This window comes from Balaenoptera acutorostrata, chromosome 6, assembly GCF_949987535.1.
Source record: "Balaenoptera acutorostrata chromosome 6, mBalAcu1.1, whole genome shotgun sequence".
Lineage (NCBI taxonomy): Eukaryota > Metazoa > Chordata > Mammalia > Artiodactyla > Balaenopteridae > Balaenoptera > Balaenoptera acutorostrata.
In genome coordinates, this window is record NC_080069.1 from 120284048 (window position 1) to 120305126 (window position 21079).

Sequence of the window (21079 nt, forward strand, 5' to 3'; positions counted from 1 at the left end):
AGCTGGTTCGGTTACAGGTTTTGGAATACAAAATAATAATGACAACAGTAATAATAATTGTGTGCGAGAGACTGTGCAGGGCACTTTGACTGCATGGCCTCATTGAATCCTGATGAAAACCTTTTGAGGTCAGAGCCATTTATGCCCATTTTGCAGGTGAGGACGTTGAGGCACAGGGGTGCCCAGGTTCACACGGTCAGTAAGTGGTGGATGTGAACCTGGGGTGGACGCTTCATCCCTGGGCTATGCTGCCTCCACCTTGGAAGTGTCCCCACCCCTTTTCTGCCTGGGACGTGCTCTGTGGCCTCCACGGCCAGAAGCCTGCCTGCTGTCTCTGGAGCGTCTGGGCTCAGGCAGTGGTGACCAGGTGCTTGTCTTGCCCCTCAGGGATCTGCCTATGCGGCCACCACACCGAGGGCCCATCCTGTGAGCACTGCTTGCCAGGTTTCTACGGCAACCCCTTCACAGGCCAAGCCGATGACTGCCAGCCCTGTCCGTGCCCTGGACAGTCGGCCTGCATGGCCATCCCAGAGAGCAGAGAGGTGGTGTGTACCCACTGCCCCCCGGGCCAGAGAGGTGAGTGGCTCATGCCCTGGGGCCCTGCCTCTGCCCAGCCTCCAGGAGTGAGTCCTGGGTCTGGAGTGTGACAGATGACGGAGGGCCCAGCTTAGGACTGACAGGCCTGACCTCTGGGGACACTGAGTCTCATAGCCCCATAGCCAGGCCCCGGGCTGAATGGGTACCTGTCAGAACTTGGGCCACTGAAGATACCACGTGGGATTTTGGAAATCCTCACGTCCGGTCCCGGCCCCGCAGAGCCTGGTTTAGTAGCTTAAGACAGAGTTCAGGAATCCGTATTCTTATCAAGTTTCCTGGCTGATTCTTTTACATAGTTAAGGTGGAAAACCTCTGATTGAACTTTCAGCTTTAAAAAAATGTCGTCATGGGAATTCCCTGACAATCCAGTGATTAGGACGCGGGGCTTTCACTGCCGTGGGCCTGGGTTCGATCCCTGGTCGGGGAACTAAGATCCCGCATGCCGCATGGTGCATCAGATAAATAAATACATACATACATACATACATACATACATACATACATACATACATAAAATTTTAAACTGTCACCAGATAAATGTCTGAAGCAGAAGTGTCCCCATCCCCAGCCCTCTGCCTTTTTCTCATTCCCGCTCCAGGACTCAGAGTCATCCTAGGCAGCTGATTTTTTTTTTAAAAAAACAGCTTTATTGAGATATTATTCACATACCCTATGATTCACCCATTTAAAGTGTACAGTTCAATGGTTTTTCGGTATATGCCATTATTGATTTTTTTTAATTTTGGCAAAATACACATAACACAAAATTTGCCATTTTAACCACTTTTAAGTGTACAATTCACTGGCCTTAAGTACATTCACAATGTTATGCAACCATCACCACCATCCATCCACGGAATTTTTTTTAATCATCCTAAATAGAAACTTCACACCCATTAAATTATTGTTTAATAGTTCTCCCTCCTCACAGCCCCTGCCATCCACCATTCTAGTTTCTGTCTCTGAATTTGACTATTCTGGGTACCTCATGTAAGTGGACTCAGACGGTGTTTGTCCTTTTGTGTCTAGCTTCTTTGTTTCTTCCTTCCTTCCTTCCTTCCTTCCTTCCTTTCTTGCTGCGTTGGGTCTTTGTTGCTGCACGCGGCATTTCTCTAATTGCGGCGAGCAGGAGCTACTTTTCATTGCGGTGCGTGGGCTTCTCATTGCAGTGGCTTCTCCTGTTGCGGAGCACGGGCTCTAGGCGTGTGGGCTTCAGTAGTTGTGGCATGCAGGCTCAGTAGTTGTGGCTCAGGGGCTCTAGAGCGCAGGCTCAGTAGTTGTGGCGCACGGGCTTAGTTGCTCCTCAGCATGTGGGATCTTCCTGGACCGGGGCTCGAACCTGTGTCCCCTGCATTGGCAGGCAATTCTTAACCACTGCGCCACCAGGGAAGCCCTGTGTCTGGCTTGTTTCACTTGGCATAATGTTCCAAGGTTCCCGGACATCTGGTTCTACATCTAGTACCTGTGGCTGCATCAGGACAGCCCATTACCTCGGTCCTGTCAGATGCCTGCTTTGTTGGGACCACTCTGAAAGCAACTCCCTGATGGCTAGCAGGGCTGGGGAGATGCCCCAGAGCAGGGGTCCCAAGAACTGAGGGAGTGAGGTCCCACCACAGGACCCTGCCCCCTGCCGTCATGATGCCCCTCTGTTTCCATAAACTTCCCCATATCTTCTGGCTCCCTGCCTGTGGCTTCCTCTGGTCTGCAACACGAGGAGATCCCACTCAGTGAGGGGGGGACACTTAGAGAAGTTTCCCAAGGGAGGGTTTCGGGGGAGCAAGGCACTGCTGTCCACAGAGGGAACCCTGGGAAGGCTGCCTGGGGTCAACGTTAGGCCCTGGGGCTTTGTACCAGTTCCTGTCTTTACCACACCAGCATCCTTCAGGTCCTGCCAAAGCCCTCACCCAGACAGTCTGAGCAGAGAACTCACCCAGACAGTCTGAGCCGGGACTGACCAGGGTCAAATCCTGATCCCTGCCTGCCTCACTTGTCTACCATCCTGAACCCTTGCAGCTGCCTCCTACCTGGGAGCTGTCCTCACTTGGTCCCAGGTGGATGGCAGGTTAACTATGGAGACGACATTCTTCATCACCAGCTTCAATCTCCCCCTGGCCCATCTTACTTTTTTTTTTGGCCGCGCTGCGCAGCTTGTGGGCTCTTAGTTCCCTGACCAGGGATTGAACCCAGTCCCTCTGCAGTGAGAGCGTGGAGTCCTAATCATTGAATTCCCCCCTCTTATTCATTTCTATTTCAGAGTCTCAAAGCCAGACACTAGCCTCTACCTTGAACTCCATTCAGATTTTTCTTTTCCTTCCTTTTCTCTCTTTTTTTTTCATCTCTTCCTTAGTATTCCTCCTCTCCGTGTTCAAGGTTGCCCGCCTTTAGTCGCATTAACTTGATTTCAACTGGACCAATGAACTTTGAGGACGCAGGGAGCCCACAACTATTCTTCACCACGACAGTAGCTATTTTTTAAATTATAAAGTTAGTAATACTCATTGTAACAATGTAAACTGTTTGTAAAAGTGTAAAGAGGAACATGAATGGGCATACAAGCAAGAAGACAACTTAAGATGCCCATCATCCTGCCACCCCCAGAGTGCCCCCAGTCGTCTGTTTCATGCAGATATACACAGAGAGGAAGGTGTGTTTACCAAGAATGATCTGCCACTGCATGAAGCACATGGTACAAGTGTGTTCTTTTATGCCCCACCTGCGTTCAGAGTGAATCTCCCAGGCCATGACCCTCCAAAGGCCTCCTCACACACCATGTTTTTTGAGACTCACAGTAACCCTGGGGCTGGAAGATGAAGCAGCAGCCCCAGATCAAACCCAGGAAGCAAGGTGGGAGTATGCAATAAACAGTCCAAATGGAGTTCAGAAACCATGAGAAGCAGAAAAGTCAAAGGGGTCAGAAACCACAAACGAAAAAGCAACCACAGCTGAGGGAGGGAGACGGGGGAGAGGATGGGGGACAGAAGGGTGAAGAGGAGGGTGAGAGTGCTGTTGAAGATGGAGACAAGGAAGACGATGATGAAGATGATGAAGATAATCAAGGTGATGCTAATGATGAAGATCAAGATGGTGATGAAGATGATGATGAAGGTGATGATGATGAAGATGATGGCAATAATGATGAAGATGATGGATGATAATGATGACAAAGATGATCAAGAAGAAGATGACGTCGACAAAGGCGGCGATGACGATAATGATGAAGATGATGGTCAAGGCGCTGATGAAGAGACTGATGATGATGAGGAGAATGTGGGTGATGACATGATGACGAGGAGGGTGATGATGGTGAATGGGTGACAACAGCCACTACTGCTGAGCACCAGCCATGTGCCAGGATCTGTGCTAAGTGCTTTGCACAAGTGATCTCACCAAACCTTCTCAACAGTCCTTTGAGGTAGCTGCCATTATTGTCCCCACTCTGCAGACAAGGAGCCCAAGTTCAGAGAGGCACAGTGACTTGCTTAAGACCACACAGCCTGCTAATGGCCCAGCTGGGCCCTGGTCCCAGGTCAGACTGACCCCAGAGCCCCTGCTCTGCTCCACAAGGAGACTTGAGGGAGCTCACTTTGGTTCCTGCCCGGCCTCATCCCTCATGGACCCAGCGGTCTGGGTTCCTCAATCACACAAGGTTTCTCCTTTCCCAGGGTGGCGCTGTGAGATCTGTGATGATGGCTTTTTTGGGGACCCGCTGGGGCTCTCTGGGGCCCCCCAGCCCTGCCAGCTGTGTCAGTGCAGTGGGAACGTGGACCCCAACGCAGTGGGCAACTGTGACCCCCTGTCTGGCCGCTGCCTCCGATGCCTACACAACACGACAGGTGCCCACTGTGAGAGCTGTCAGGATGGCTTCTACGGGAGCGCCCTGTCCCCTTGGCCCGCAGACAAATGCATGCGTGAGTGCCCCCCTCCCAGACCCACAGGGTGGGGCGTGGTGGGCCCCTTCTCCACCAGATCCAGCTGGCTGCTCTGCAAGGCTGTGCAACCTTAGGCAGGTTATTCACCTTCCCTGTTGCCTTGTCAAGAAAGTGTAAGGGTTTGCTCTTCTCTGAGGTCTTTCAGCCTTGGGATCTGATCAACTCTGACCCTGTGATTTTTTTTTTTTCTTGCCCGGATAATTCAGCACTTATCTCACGCTCCACAGTTGGCAAGCAAGACTGTCCCAGATGGCCTGTGCCACTCATCATGTTTGTCCTGCCCCTGGGCTTCCTGTCAGGCCGTGCCTCCCCACCGAGATGCTCAGCCCTCTGTGCCCTCTCAGAGGGCCACAGCGTGCATGAGCTCGTGGGAGGCTTCCAGAAGTGCTGCAGGGAGAAGCTCAGCATTTGCCCCAAACTCACGTGCTCCTGAGCCCCTGCTCCTTGCAGCACCTGTCAGCCTCTTGTTTTATGGGGCCCAGGAGAGCAGAGACAAGTGACCCAAAACAGTGGGAACAGAGGTCTGCCCCTAACCCCCAACCAAGTTTCTGGCCTTCTCTCCAGCCTGTGGGGACCCAGGGCAGGCTCAGAAGGGCCATCTGCCACCACGACTATTCTGGGCTGTCTCTCCAAGGACATAGAAAATGGGCTGAGACTTGAGCCCAGCCCTAGAACCTTTTTTCAGAGACTGCTTAGGAGTCTGAGCTGAACGTGAGTCATCTCTGTGGGCTCCCCATCTTCTCTGCCTCTCCTGGGTCCCCAAAGGTTGAACAGATGATCGGCATGGCTCCCCAACACGCTTTCCTGCTCCCACCCCCAGCCTGCAGCTGCAACCAGAAGGGCTCAGTCGGTGAGCAGAGACCCTGTGACCCAGTGACCGGCCAGTGCGCCTGCCTGCCTCACGTGACCGGACGGGACTGTGACCACTGCAGCCCTGGCTTCTATGACCTCCAGCCTGGCAGGGGCTGCCGGAGGTGGGTGGGGCGAGGCTGTGGGTGCCCTTCCCCTGGGTGTTTCTCCAGGAGGGAAGAAGTCGCCAGGGAGCCTCCAGAGAGGGGCCTGGCTTGGCATGTGTCATCCCAGGCCCACTGCCAGGTACACTGTGCCCTGCACTGAAGGGGGACAAAGGGACGGTCCCTTGGGGGTCAGATTCATGGCCCTGCCAACCCAGGATGCGGGCCAAGAGCAGCCCTAAGGGATGTCCAGGTGGGCAGGGGCTGGTTTGGTCTCTGATTCCCTTCTCGGTAACTCCGTCACTCTGTGACCTTTTGGGCCGCAGCAGCAGCTTAGATACCATCTTTACGGGGCAGTGGAGAACTCCAGGGAAATGCCCAGTGAGGCAAACAGGTTTCTTCCTGACCAGACTTCTCAGGCCTTTAATATGCTAATTGCATTGTGACTTTCCAACTGAAGGGTATAGTCCAAATGTATATATGTCCCCATACCTTTTTTTTGGTGGGGGGGAGCATTTTATGAGACTGTGCTTTCCGGGGCACAGCTTGAGGGAAGCTGTTTGACATGTGCAGACACAGAGATGGGGCCTTGTCAACAGAGGGCGTGATCACCAGCCCTAGCCGGCAGAGGTGGGGCTGGGAGTGGCCCAGAGCTGGACTCAGACCTGGGTCCCTTCCCTTATCGCAGCTGCAAGTGCCACCCGCTGGGCTCCCAGGAGGACCAGTGCCACCCCGAGACCGGGCAGTGCCCCTGCCGTCCAGGCGTCGAGGGCCAGGCCTGTGACAGATGCCAGCTGGGTTTCTTCGGCTTCTCCATCAAGGGCTGCCGGGGTAAGGAAGCCAGGTCCTTCCCAGGCTGCCTAGAGAATGAGGCTTCTAGGAAAGAGGACCAGTGGGGAAGATGGCCATGCAGCAGGAGAGAGATCAGATATGGGGCAGGTTTTCTTAGAGCAGCCGTGGGAACATGGAGTGAGTGAGCAGAGCAGAAGACAGCATAGGAGGCCAAGAATCTAGTCCTAGACTCCACTGCTAAATTCCTGTGTGCCTGGGGCCATCAGGTCACCTCTCTGGGCCTCATTTGTACGGTTAGACTGCGTGGCAGTCCTAAACCTGACTGGTCCTCAGATCCCAGGGGCACTGAAATAACTCAGGCCCTCAGTCATCACCTCCAACCTTCTGAATCAGTCTCCCAGGAAGGACCCAAGAATGTACTTGAGCTGCCCACGGGGTCTGGAGCCGCCAGGTGCAAGGGTGCAGGGGACCTGGGGGTTCCAGTGTGGGGTGGCCATCAGGGCACCCAGCGCCGTCTGCCCCGGCCCCCCCCCCCCAGCCTGCAGGTGCTCCCCGCTGGGCGCCGCCTCGGCCCAATGTCATGAGAACAGCACGTGTGTGTGCAAGCCCGGCTTTGTGGGCTACAAGTGTGACCTCTGCCAGGACAACTTCTTCCTCACGGCCGGCGGCACAAACTGCCAGGAGTGCCCGTCCTGCTACGCCCTGGTGAAGAAGGAGGTGAGCCCTCCCCATCCAGGCCCTGCCCAGGGCCGCTGCACCTTCTGTTCATTTCATGCCCCCAGTGAGCACCAGCTCTGTGCTGGGCACCGGGAAATGCCCACTTACCCACAGCTCTCAGGCCTTCGGGGACCACCAGCCACCTCCTTCTTGTGCCCACCCAGCCACCTGGCCCAGCCCCACCTCTGCCCTTCCCTGGCTCCTGAGCGGACAGGAGAAAGGTGACTCCTGCGGCATGTCCTTCCCAACCTCCTAGGCCGAGGTCTCACACTTTCTCAAGTTCAATGGGGACGAGACCACAGAAGGCCCTTTGGGGGAGGGTCAGGAGGAGGGCAATGCCCATTATGGGACACGAGTAGTATTTCAAGCAGGGAGGTGGTGTCGTGCAGGGGTCAGGAGCATGACCTCTGGGGTTCCCCTACCCTCCCCACCAACCCTGTTAGTTGTCACATGCCCAGGCAGGTGACAGCCTTGGTAAGTTTCAGTGTGTCTCTCCTACTCCAAAATGAAATAGTTCAGGCCTGCAGCCCCTTACCTGAAACCAGTGATGGTTCTGTAGAAAGATAGGATGGTGTGTGCTGAATATTAGGTACCACTCCCAGTGGTGCCTGGGCCAGCCCCCTAATCAAACCCAGTGATATGTCTGCAGGAAAACAGGTAAATAGTCACACCAAGGGGATAAATAAAGATCATAAGTAGCCTTGTTCAGAGCAGTTTTTTTCTAGATGAGTGCAGGGTTTTTTCAACCTGATTTTGCCACCCAATAAGGAATGGAAAGCTTTGCAGGTTTTCAGAGCATTTTGGACTTTGGAATCGAGGCGTGGGCTCGGGACCTGTATCCCCTGCCCCTTAGGGTGGTTACAAGGTGAACGTGAGCTGGTGCGTGGCCAGCAGTCGCTCATACCTGGCTCCTAGCAAGTGCTCCATAAATGCATGTATTGTTCATATGATTGAAAGAATGGGGCTAGGAGACGTTGCAAAGCACACTCACTCAGCCTGCAAGGGTCACATGCCTGCTCTGTGCCAAGTCCTGGGAACATAGAAAAACAGACAGAAATCGTCCTGGGGCTTCCCTTCCCATCCCTCCCTCAGTAGGGCAGAGGTGTGGTCGGCTGAATGCCAGCAGGTGCTGTGGGTATGAGAAGGGAAGGGACAGCTCCGAGGACAGGGTGGGCACAGTTGGTTCTCAGAGGTCCGGTGCGTCCTCAGCTTTGGGGCCCAGGGTAGGATTGGAGAAGGCAATGTTCGGGGCGGGCAGGCCAGGCAGAGGTTTCCAAGCAGGACTTTAGGCCACCAGCCTCACACACCGTTCCTTCCCTGACCTCTCCAGGCTGCCAAGCTGAAGGCCAGACTGACCCTGATGGAAGGGTGGCTGCAGGGGTCAAACTGTGGCAGGGGACCACTGGACATTCTACAGGGAGAGGCCCCACGGGGGGACGTCTACCAGGGCCACCCCCTGCTGCAAGGTACAGTGGGAGAGCAGAGTGGGAGACTGGGAGGCAAGGGGAAGGGGCTGGCTAGTCAGATGCCCCCTTTGGAGCCCTTCAGTCTGACCTCAGTCGGGTTCACCCCTAGGAGAACTCACTTGCTGGGAGAGCCTGTCTGACCTCCCCAACTAAGTGAGTTCCTCCTGCTATGCAGTCCCGTCATCCCACGGACCTCTCTTTCAATATCCCTCACCCAGTTGTATTTTGTAGCTTTATTAGTATCAGCCTCTGACTATAGCCTTGGTCCCCATGCCCCCTGTGCCACCTAGACTGTACCCATAAGCTCAGTCAGGACAGGGTTGGGTTTATTCATTGAGTCAGTCACTCAACAAATAATCATTGGGGCGCTGTCCCAGGTGCTGAACAGGTAAAGTTCCTGCTGTCTTTGACTGTTGGCCGTTTTGCTCGCTGCTGTATCCCCAGCATAGAAAATAAATGGCTAAATAAGAAAAAAGATTGTCATTAAGTCCACGTGGAATTTGTCCCTGGGACACTGAAATTTAGGAGCATCAAGCGTGAATTGCTTATTTTGTTAAATTTCGTGTTCACAAGCACCTGTACTCCTGTAGCAGCCATAGGTGAGCAAGACTAACAAAATAGGGAGCTATCAGATGCTGTGCATTAAAACGCCCACACTGAGCCACGCTACGAATTACAGAGCTGACTCAAGGCGGGTTTTACTGCTGTCTCAGGTTCAGGAATTGTTCGCTGTGGATCTAGAAGGCCTGGATTTCTTCCAGCCCTTCCTCTGTGGCTGACTTCCTGTTTGGGGAACCTTGGGTCATGATTTGCCATCTCTGGGCCTCAGCCTTCGCATCTGTAAAATGGGGAGGCCTTTCCTTTGGAACCAGTGCTCAGGCCTGGTGATGGAGTCAAGCTGTGCCCAGGAGGAGTAGAGGACACAGATGGGGCCCCTTGAAGGTGCAGGCTTTATTGTGAAATCTCGACTGCTTCGTGACTCCTGGACTCTGGGCTTTCTGCAGGGGCCCAGGAAGACTTCCTGGAGCAGGTGACAGGCCTTGAGGGTGCTGTGAAGGCTGCCCGAGAGCAGCTGCAGGCACTGAGCAGGAATGCCCGCTGTGCCCAGGCCAGAGCTGAGAAGACCTGCGTCCAGCTGGCAGACCTAGAGGCGGTGCTGGAGTCCTCAGAAGAGGAGATTCTGCATGCAGCCACCATCCTTGCATCTCTGGTACCCCAGGGGACCCCTCCCCAACTCCTCCCCTCCACTGAGCCTGGGGCATGCCCCCGCCCCCTGCTTTGGGAGACTCAGTTTTCTCATCTGCAAAATAGCGGTCGCACAGTGCCTCCTCTGCCGATTCAGTGAGATAATATTTGCAAAGAACGAGTCGTATTCTAAGTAGACAGTGAATGCCCAGCAAGTGGTAGGCGTCGTTACTGTTATTTCCAAGCTCTAGGGCTCCGCCCACTGGATGCTGACTTTGTAGCTGGCTCTGAGCGTTTATGAAATAAGTGGCATGGCCCAGGTCTGCCCAACAATTTAGCCAGATGTAGGCCCCTGCCCTTCAGGGATGGACCGTCAGTTTCCTCCTATTTCTCTTTCTTCTCTAAAGGCGATTCCTCAGGAAGGGCTCGGCCAGCCCACCAACTGGAGCCACCTGGCCACAGAGGCCCGTGCCCTCGCCAGGAGGTGAGCCCCCAATGCCCCGGGAGCATGGTGAGGTCCTGGCCACACAACCATGAAGGGAGCCCAGCCCTTCTGCTGGGGGCTTCCAGGGTCAGGGCCAGCCCCATAGGTATCCCCACCCCGGGAGGTGGAATCACTTGAATACAGAGCTGAAGTGTCATCGCCGTGGGAAGGAGAGGTGTGCAAGGATGGCATGAGATGCGGGGGTCGGGGTGGGGGTCTGCCGACATTGGTCGACTGAAGGCATCTGAGAGCCTTCGCTGGCTTTTTTTTATAACAGCTTTACTGAGATGTAATTCACATGCCAGGCAAGTCAACCAGTGAAAGTACCATTCAGTGGTTTTCAGTATATTCACAGAAGTGCACAGAATATGCACAGAATTGTGCAGCCATCTCCGCAATCAGTTTTAGAACATTTTCCTTACCCCAGAAACAAGTACCCATTAGGCATCACTCCCCATTCCTCCTCACCCTCCTCAGCCCCTGTAACCACTAATCTACTTTCCGTCTCTATAGATTTGCCGATCTGGACATTTCATATAAATGGAATCGTACACATGGTCTTTTGTATCTGGCTTCTTTCATACAGCATAATATTTTCAAGGTTCATGCATATTGTACCATATATCAGTACTTCGTTCTTTTTTACAACCAAATAATATTCCATTGAACGAATATGCCACATTTTGTTTATCCAGTCATCCGTTGATGGACATTTGGGTTGTTTCATCCACTGCTTTTAAGAAGCAGCTTAAGATCCTAAAGACACAAGCTCTGAAACAATTTGTCCCTTTAGCTGTACTTTAGGGACTGTAGACCCATTTTACAGATGAGAAAAGAGACTCAGAGAAGTAAAGTGACTTGCTTAAGGACACGGGGTTAGAAGTGATAGAGCCAGATTCAAACCCAGGCTGTCTTTTCTATGCTCTCTTTATTAGGATAACCATATAATTTATTGTCCAGGCTGAGATTTTATGTGTGATAAAAGGCCCTATTATTTATTATGCCAGGACAACAGGCATAAACCCTATATAACAGGAACAGGGGCCTGGGTCCCCTTCCCATCAGTCTTCACTGTGTGTCAGGCAGAGGGAGGAGAGGAGCCTGGCACCCATGGCTGTACTCTCTTTGGGACAGCAAGAGGCCCATGCGGTGGCGGGGGCGTGGGGATTGGGCCCAGGCCCCCTTCTGTGTCAGCTCCTGGTGATGGTCGGGCGGGTATTGTCATACAGTCACAGGGACACCACCACCAGGATTGAGACCACTGCTCGGAGGGCCCTGCTCACCTCCAACAGCAGTTATGCGCTTCTCTGGAGTCTGGTGGAGGGGAGAACAGCCCTGGAGGCCCAGCAGGAGCTAGAGGACAGGTGAGGAGACCTCCCAGGTATGGGTAGGAGCTTGGGTTGGCTTCCTGAAGCTGGCAGGGCCTGGTCAGAGGCCGCTGGTTCTGGAACTGGCTTCCTTCCCTTGAGTCCTGATGTTCTTTGGGGCGGGGTGCGATGCCTAGGGTCTTGGGCCTGCTTGGTGGTGCGTTAGAGGAACCCACTCATGCCGGGCTGCAGCTCAGCCTCTGGAGAGAAGGAATGAGAACCTAAACAAGGAGGGCCCAGATCAGCTCATCCTCGGCCCCCTGCAGCTCCCCTGCCCCTCCCCAGACCCCTGGGGAGCTCCTCTCAGGCACCAGCTTTCTTCTTGGCCTCTGCTTCTCTGCTGTGGGTGGCCCCCTTGTATCCAGCTCATTCAGAGGGTCAGCGGAGACCCACCAACGTCTCACTGAGCCCAAGTGGATTTCCTAGATGAGAGAATCTGATTGGCCCAGCTTGGGTCAGGTGGTCAGTCCTGAGCCAATCAGTTTGGCTGGGTGGATCACATGGCCCACTCCCAGGGGCAGGGGGGCTGGCTCTCTGTAAAGGGGTGAGGGATGGGAGGCACCCTGGGTGGGGGGGGGTCCAGCAGTACCCATGGTAGGGGGAGCTGGGTGGGGCAGGGTGTGGACAGCTGGACAGGAAAGCTGTCCTAGTTGATTGATTACAGAATTTCAGGGAAAAAGGGCCCCAGAACAGTCAAGCAGCCCAGAGGTCTCCATTTACCTGGAGAGCAACATGCCCAAGGTCACTCAAGGGCATCAGGGCCTGGGCCGCTATCCCTCCAACAGCACCAGGCATTTTCCTCTTCATGATTCATCCAGAGGAGCCAAACATTTGCAAAACATGTGATTCTCAAGTGGAAACCAAGCGGGAGCTCCTTCAGAAAAGCGTGATTGAATTAAGTGAATGAGGAAACAAGAATGCAGTCCCTCGGCTGCCTTTCCCATTCATTAGACAGCTGCCGAGCAGCGGCCAGTTTCCGAGGCCAGCTGCTGGGTACCAACTCCGCAGATGGCGGTTCTGCCCGAGAAGTTGCCAGAGCCCCTTCAACCGGGGGCTCCAATGGGGGGGCCAGGACAGCAATGGGGAGGGATGGCCTATATCCTGTTCCTGGGCCATCCTGCCTCTGTCTCCTCCCAGGTACCAGGAGGTACACGCGGCCCAGAGGGCGCTGGGCACGGCCGTGGCAGAGGTGCTGCCTGAAGCTGAGAGGGTGCTGGCCGCCGTGCAGCAAGTCGGCGCAGATGCAGCCCAGCGTCTGGCCTTACCAGCTGCCCCTGCAGCACCGGTCAGCTCAGCTGTCCTTGGAGCTCTGCATGCGGTGGTTGTGAGGGAGAATGTGGCAGCTGGGAAACCAGTGCGGCCCAGGCAGAGGCAGAGGACGTGGCTTATTTCTAACTCTCTAGCAGTTGATTAAAAGATCTCAGCCAATCTTTGTTTTTGATTATAATGATAATATCAAGGCCGAGGCCTCTTCTTCATCATAGTGGCATTGGCAATGACACCAGACGGAGATGGGGCCAAATCCCAGCTCCACCACTCTAGCTCTGTGACCTTGGCAAAGGACTTCCCATCCCTGTGCCTCGGTTACTTTGTCCGTCTGTCGGCTAGAGCTCACCCATTTGGTTATTTCAGGGCTGCATCCATGAGGGGCCAGAGGGGATACGTGAGTAATGCCCTCATCCCCTATGTGCCCGTCACCCTATGCTCCTCACCTCTGGATAAATCAGCTCATCAAGTCTTCTCAGTAATCCTGAACTTCCAAAACTTGGGAGCTAAACTTTGAAAAAAAAAGACTAAACTTATAGAAATGCATCTGGGGCCCAGCCTGCCCAGGACTGACTGCTCCCAGGCTGTTTACTCAGGGTGTTTGATCCTCCCACTGTGTGTGAAGAAGGAAAATGTAGGTAGTGACATGTTTGGCCCTGAGCACTGCCCCAGATACTGCTGAGGGCGTTAGTTAATAAGCAGTCCCCACAGGAAATTCTGAATTCAGAAGTACGTCCGGCCCCAAGGTTTCAGCTAAGGGATTGTGAGCCTGGGGAAGGAAACGCAGGTCAGGGAGGTCAGCTGGGTTGCCTGAGTCTGCGCTTCTAGAAATTGCTGGGGCTGGAATCAAACCTCAAGTGACAGCTTCCCCAGTCTGGCTTCTCTCGCCCTGGCCCCTCTGCTTCTTAGGGTCCACGTGCAACCTTGCCCCCCACGGTCCCTGCCCCTGGGCTTCTCCCACCCAGTAGAGGACCTGCCCCTCGGACCTTCCCATCAGGCCTTGTCTAAGCCCTCCATCTCCCGGTAGCCTCAGAAGTCCCAGGCCAGGACCCTGGGCCTGAAGGTGCAGGCTCTGGAGAAGACGGTCACGTCGAGAGAGCGCATGGTCACCGAGGCTGCCCGGGCCCTCCAGGCCACCGCCCAGGCCGTGCTGCACAGGACGGAGCCCCTTACGCAGGTGGGCTCTTGTCCTTTGAGGCAGCACCTGGAGAAGGTTGGGGCTTCCCCAGGCATGATCTGGGCTCAGGGGTTGCAGGGGGAGGGAAGGGCAAAGACCAGAAGTAGTTCTTTCTACCCCTCCAGTGCCTTCCCCCAAATTCTAGAGAACCTCCGCTCGTGCCAAGGCAGGAGGTCCTGATTTCCCGAGAAGGAGTAAAGGTGTGAGAGGAGGCAGGATGGACAGACAGACAGAGCCACGCCCACCACCCTTACTCAGTGTTAATTACAGCTGGGATGGGTCTCAATCACTTATTCTTGCATTCATTAGTTCACTTGCCAGATATTTTAGCGAGCACATACGTTGCTCTAGTGCTAAACTCCACTGTTTGGCATTTACACCCAGGAGGGGAGGCAAGGCTAAATAATCAGGGAATTCAAGAATTATGGGGTGAATTGAGCCCCAGCCAGTGGTTTCCAACCTATTAAAGTATAAGCAGCCCTTCAACTGTTGTTTTTTTTAAACTTTTCATCTTTTCATCTAGACTTAGATAGACGTTGTGAAGAAAACACAAAGAAGTCCCATATACCCTTCACACAGATTCTCCTTCTGTTAATGTTTTACCCAGCCACCTTACAAGGATCAAAATAAGGAAATCAACATGATATAATACAATGAGCTAATCTACAGACCATATTCAAATCCCAGAAATGGCTTATCCCGTAGCCATCTTTTTTTTGGGGGGGGGGGGGGCGCAGAAGATCTTAGTTCCCTGACCAAGGATCAAACCCGTGCCCCGTATAGTGGAAGTGGAGTCTTAACCGCTGGACCGCCAGGGAAGTCCCCTGTATCCATCTTTATTTTCCTTTTAAAGACAAGAAACAAGGCAGAAAGCTGTTGCCTGCATCCGAACAGCTGGGCCTGGTGCCTGTCACATACTGGGAGAGCTGTGCTGTGTCAGGGCCCCCTGGGGTGGTACCCATTGATTTAGTCCATCACCCTGGTCTGGGGCACAGATGAACCCACAGCAGAGTCAGGACCAGACCCCAGTGCGCAGTGCCCCAACACAGTGCCTCCCACCTTCCTCTCCCATCCTGCTAGGCATTTGGAGTAAGACTTAAGACACAAGGGCTCCCAGGGCAGCATCTGGTGGCTCTTCAGACCCACATGATTGAGACTTCCCTGGCGGTCCAGTAGTTAAGACTTCTCCTTCCAATGCAGGGCATGCAGGTTCCATCCCTGATCGAGGAGGTAAGATCCCACATGCCTCGCAGCCAAAAAAAACAAAGCATAAAACAGAAGCAGTATTGTAACAAATTCAATAAAGACTTTACCAAAAAAATTTTCTTAAACCCCGCATGATTGATTGATGGATGGATTGAAATTCACATCACATAAAATTACCCATTTGAAAGTGTACAACACAGTGGCATTTAGCACATTCCCAATGTTGTGCAAGCACCACCTCTGTCTAGTTCCAAAACATTCATCACCCCAAAGGGTGACTGCTTATACCCATTAAGCAGTCACTCTTCATTCCTCCCTCCCCCCAGCCCCTGGCGACTGCCCATCTGCTTTCTGCCTCTCTGGATTTACCTATTTCAGACATTTCATATAAATGGAATCGTGCCGTACGTGACCTTTTGTGTCTGGCTGCTTTCACTTACCATAATATTTTCCAGGTTCATCCACATCGTAGTATATATCAGCACTTGGTTCCCTTTCATGGCTGAATAATATTCCATTATGTGGATACACCACATTTTGTGTGTCTATTCATCCATCAAACCCGTATTCTTTAAGTATCCAGCCTTTTTTAGTTGCAATGGGGAAGAAACTAATTTTCTATGAGTAACAGTTGTATAATAAACAGATTCACTACTTCACATCCTCTGGCTGAGATGCAGCAGCATTCTGACAAGAAATTTTCAGTTGTCCATCTTTCTTTTAGTTCTTAGGTTCCAGTTTTCCTCTGAGCTTTTGTGAGACAGGTAACTTCTTGGGAGAGATATTCAAGGTTTAATATTGGTATAATAAAACAAATCAGATGTTCCTGGTAAACAGCATAATTCAGTGTCAGAGTTTTGGTGATGTTTTGGGACCTTGTACATGTGGCTTTGGTGCCCACCTGACCCCTCTCTGCCCAGCACACCTCCAGCACCACCTGACCAGCCTCTCTCTTCTCTCTCCAGCTGCACCGGGAAGCCAGAGCTGCCCTGACCCGGGCTTCCTCATCTGTCCAGGCTGCCGTGGTGACTGTCACAGGAGCCAGGACTCTGCTGGCTGACCTAGAAGGTATGTGTGCCCTGCTTAGCCCCGGGCTCATGGCTGCACAGATGCCGATGACAGACACCAGGACTCATGCCTCAGCCAGGGCAGGCTTGGCTGCAGGGGACAGAAGTCCAGTCATGTGGGCATAAGCCAGGGAGACCATTCCCTCTGCCTCTAAGGACCTCCCTCTCCTGTGGTTGCTTGTCCCTCCCCATCCCACATACCACTCACCAGGTTCTTGCCTACGTGGCCATCCATCATCAGACCACACGCAGAGCCCCTCAGGACCAGATGGGAAGAGAATCTGATGCCATCAGCTGTCCATCCCTGATCTAGGCAGTTGATTAAAAGATCTCAGCCAATCTGCTGGGGGTCTGGTTACCTGGTACAAATATGGCTGCCCTGGTCCAACGTCCAGTGGGGCTATGGGAAGGGATGCAGCGTTTCTCTTTAGAACGTGGGTTGATGGGTTGATGCGAGTCCAGGTCTCTTTTGAGCTGTAGGAAAATGAGGCCAAGTGCCCCCATTTTACAGTTGGGTAGACCACCAAGAAAGGAAATTTTACTGAGTGAAATGTGGAACAGCCCCTAGCCTGTAGTTGCTCTGCCAAGAGAGGATTTGTGTTCAAATAAGTTTAGGAAATGTCACGTGCTGTAGATCCCCCTGAGGCCTTTGCAGTGCACACCTGAGAATATTAAAGGCTCTGAGAAGTCCTTCAATAAAGAAACCGAGTTCACTTTATGTAAACTTAATTTCCCCTAGCATTTATCAACACCCTGTAGAATTAGGGCTCCCCAGTGTGCACTTTTTTTTTTTTTTTTGGCTGTGTTGGGTCTTCGTTGCTGCGCACGGGCTTTCTCTAGTCGTGGCGAGCGGGGGCTGCTCTTTGTTGCGGTGCACGGCTTCTCATTGCGGTGGCTTCTCTTGTTTCAGAGCACGGGCTCTGGGCGCACAGGCTTCAGTAGTTGTGGCACGTGGGCTCAGTAGTTGTGGCTCGCGGGCTCTAGAGCTCAGGCTCAGTAGTTGTGGCGCATGGGCTTAGTTGCTCTGCGGCATGCGGGATCTTCCTGGACCAGGGCTCGAACCTGTGTCCCCTGCACTGGCAGGCGGATTCTTAACCACTGTGTCACCAGGGAAGTCCCCCCAGAGTGCACTTTAAGAAATGCCAATTCTGTGTACAGGAAGCAAAGTAGATCTAACTTTTGGATTCTCTTCATAGAATGATTATGTAGTATTATGTCCCTGGATATTAGAAGGCTTGATTCTTTTTTTAAAAAATATTTATTTATTTATTTATTTATTGGCTGCATCAGGTCTTGGTTGCAGCACACGGGATCTTTCGTTGCGACGCGTGGGCTTAGTTGCCCCGCGGCATGTGGGATCTTAGTTCCCCGCCCAGGGATCGAACCCACGTCCCCTACACTGGAAGGTGGATTCTTAACCACTGGATCACCAGGGAAGTCCCCTTGATTCTTTTTAAATTTTGACTTTGTCTACTATAATCAGTATTCCTCAGGATAAATTTCCCTTAGAATTTTATCTGGAAGGAAATGAAAAAGTCTCTCTTTCTATGTAGAAGGAAACTACTTCTTATTAGATAATAAAAACCTATGTGAATCGTAGAATTTCTCTTTTTGTCTTGGCTGCTAGGAGGCTAAAAGGTAAATAGTGCATTTGGTACCTGCACCGTCATTATCCTAATTTTCTGGCACTTCTGACTCTTCATCGTCCCCCTAGTTACATATGGCCTTTGGTTTATCATTTTAATGGTCCAGTTTTTGGTCTGTTCATCACGATAAGCTGCCTCAAAGCCTAGTTAGAAATGCGTGGTATGTAAAAACAAAGAACTTCATGGATCTTTCTGTGGACTGTGCTATAGCTCCCATCTCTACCACTGGCCCAGGCATTGGCCACCATGTAATTCTGTGACTGTAGTAAGTATCATAATATAACATGAATCTTTACACTCACAGGGCAGTATGTCTCACTCATTTGTTTTCCCTGGGTGAGCCTGAGAAGCTTACACACAGATCTCATGCATCTCATACTTCTGCTCACGTTGTCCAAGGGTCTGGGGTTGGTCAGACATCTGGCAGTGACCACCCGATGGGCTCTCCAGGCATGAGCCCAGCCCTCCTGACACAGCCTCGTCCGGGTTTACAGGAATGAAGCCAAGGTTTCCTCGGCCCAAGGACCAGGCCGCACTGAGGAGGAAGGCAGCCATCGTCCAGGACAGGCTCCTTGCAGACTCCAAAAAGAAGACCAAGCAGGTGGAGAGGATGCTGGGAAATGCGGCATCTATCTCCTCCAGTGCCAAGAAGAAGGGCAGGGAAGCCGAGCTGTTGGCCAAGGACAGTGCCAAGGTCAGGGCCACGGATGTGACTCCAGGGGCATCCCTGCCTTCTGGGCCTGTGGGAGGACTGTCATAGAAGAGGTGCCCTTCTGTAGGGTAAATGTCCCTTCTGTATGCAATGCTGAATACTCTGCACTTACTAAGGGGTCCCAGGCTCTGAGCTCTGGAGCTTCAGGTGGGTGACCCTGTTGATTCCGCATGAAATAGATGTCACTGCTGTCCCCATGGGACAGGTGAGGACCCTGACGCCCAGCCCAGTTCAGTAACTTAACATAACCAGGACTCACACCTCGGTCTGTTTGGCTCTACTCCCTAAACTTCTAGACTTTTCTTGTTTAATTAGGGCCAAATTTGAATCGATATGCATCTTCCCAGTACCGTCACTCAGGGCCCAAGTAAACTGCCTCTACAGCTTCCTAGAGAAAGTGCTGGATTGAAGGAGTCCCCAGGCTTGGTTTCTGGTCCTGCCATTTTGATTTTGGCCAGCTCCTCCTCTCTGCACCTCTGTTTCCCCATCTGTAAATTACTGGAATTTCTCCTCTCGGGGGAGATGGGTAGTGTCGAGCCATCTGCACTTTGCCGGCATCTGGTACACAGCTGTTGAATGAATGAATGAATGAATGATCTGGTGCATGAATCTATGACCGCTTGGCGGGGCAGTCACCCTTTACCTCTAAAAGGAGTTTCTCCGCTCACACTCCCCTCCCTGCTGCTGCCGCCCACCCCGTAGCTCGCCAAGGCCTTGCTGAGGGAGGGGAAGCAAGAGCACCGCCGGGCTGGCCGGCTCTCCAGCCAGACGCAGTCGATGCTCCGACAGGCCTCCCAGCAGGTGCTAGCCTCAGAAGCACGCAGACAGCAGCTAGAAGCAGCTGATCAGGTATGTGTGCTGAGACCCCAGCACTGCTTCTCCTGCTGGTCCTGGGAGCCAGCCAGGAGCCGCTCAAGCTTTTCTTCTCCCCCCGCCCAAAAGGTGGGTGCCGGCCTGAACGAGATGCAGCAGCAGATCCGGGAATCACGAACCTCTCTGGAGAAGGACATCAAAGCTTTGTCGGAGCTGCTTGCCAGGCTGGGTAAGGAGACCCCAAGGCCGGGCCCCGGCCCCCTGGGTCCCTGGTGCATCTCCGAGATCTTCCTGGGAGGCCCCGTCCTGGGGAAGCTTGCCCCCTAGCCCTCCTGTCTATGGCTCCCCCCATCCCGAGCCTTGTGGTCAATGACAAGCGTTTGTAACCGCTCCAGGCCCCCCGGGGGCGAGGCAGGGATGGTGTCCAGAAGCATCCTCACTCCGTGCCCCCAGGGGCTGCTAGTCAGGAGGAGAGGAGAGACACAGAGCACTCACCGCCCACAGAACACCTGTAGGTGCCAGGTGACTAGGTCCGCCCTCAGTGGTGGAGGGTTTCAGAGAAGGAGAGACAACGTCACAGAAGCAAGTCTGGCATCGAGGATCAGGCGCTGGTTTGGAATCAGAGAGACTGGGATTCAAGTCTGGCACTTTCCCTTCCTTGGCTGTGAGACCTTGGGAAAGTCACTCCACCTCTCTGAGCCTCAGTTCCCCCACCTGGGAAATGGGAGTAACAGTGGGGTAGTTTAGAGAGTGCTTTCCACACTGTGCAGTGTGTGATGAGACAGTACATCGTGAAAGGGACAGCCCCCAAGACGTGGAGCCCTCAGAGCAGGGGCGAGGGGACAGTATCAGAGCAGTTAGACTGAAATGAACAACAAGCAGTTTTAAAAGTTGGGGTAAAATACACAAAACATAACATTTGCCATTTTAACCATCTTTCAGCGTACAGGTCAATGGCATTAGGCACAACATTCACCTTATTGTGCAGCCATAGCCACCATCCATCTCCAGAACTTTTTCATCATCCCAACATGAAACCCGTCCCCATTATACACAAACTCCCCATTCCCCCCTCCCCCAGCCCCTGGCAACCCCTGTTCTACTTTCTGTCTCTATGAATTTGGTACTGTAGGCACCTCACCTAAGTGGAATCATATAGTGTGTGTACTTTTGTGACTGGCTTATTTCGCTTAGTGTAACGTCCTCAAGGTTCATCCATGTGACAGCATGCATTTCAGTTATCATGATCGATAAGACAAGGAAGAATCACCATGTTCTGCATTTTGGCTGGATGCCAGGCCTCCACTAAGCTGTTCACACGCATGATCTTATCTCATTTTAACTTTCGAGGGAAGGGTCCTTATGCTCTTGCTATTTTGCAGATGAGGAAACAACTAAGGCACAGAGAATTTAAATGATGTGCCCAGGGTCCCACAGCCGGTCAGTGGGGAGGCTGTGGCTCACACTCAGGTCTGACCGATTCAGAGTGCCTGCTCGTAGCCACAGGTCTATACCCGCAAGAACTCAGCGCACTGGACACGACGCCCAGCATGAAACAAACGCTCTATGTGGGTAAACCACTCTGGCCGTTGTGGTTGTCATTTATTCGTTCACGTCGGCACTATGCTTGACTCGGGGGTGCAGGAGTGACCATGCACACCTAGACCCTGTCCCCGCCCCAGGAGACCCAGCTGGGCAGATA

The 21079-nt window shown here is 52.9% G+C and overlaps 1 protein-coding gene across 1 annotated transcript in view; it reads left to right on the forward strand.

Annotated features, from left to right (window-relative positions):
- Window positions 1-21079, forward strand: part of LAMC3 (laminin subunit gamma 3) — a 59791-nt gene that overhangs the window by 37423 nt on the left and 1289 nt on the right. Inside the window, exons 13-27 of the mRNA XM_057549181.1 lie at window positions 388-576; window positions 4260-4505; window positions 5347-5500; window positions 6168-6310; window positions 6810-6988; window positions 8319-8454; window positions 9459-9664; window positions 10047-10123; window positions 11353-11487; window positions 12628-12775; window positions 13784-13933; window positions 16105-16207; window positions 18347-18546; window positions 19267-19413; window positions 19507-19606. Of these exons, the coding sequence (XP_057405164.1) occupies window positions 388-576; window positions 4260-4505; window positions 5347-5500; window positions 6168-6310; window positions 6810-6988; window positions 8319-8454; window positions 9459-9664; window positions 10047-10123; window positions 11353-11487; window positions 12628-12775; window positions 13784-13933; window positions 16105-16207; window positions 18347-18546; window positions 19267-19413; window positions 19507-19606 (2313 nt within the window). The remainder of the gene's footprint in view (window positions 1-387; window positions 577-4259; window positions 4506-5346; window positions 5501-6167; window positions 6311-6809; window positions 6989-8318; window positions 8455-9458; window positions 9665-10046; window positions 10124-11352; window positions 11488-12627; window positions 12776-13783; window positions 13934-16104; window positions 16208-18346; window positions 18547-19266; window positions 19414-19506; window positions 19607-21079) is intronic.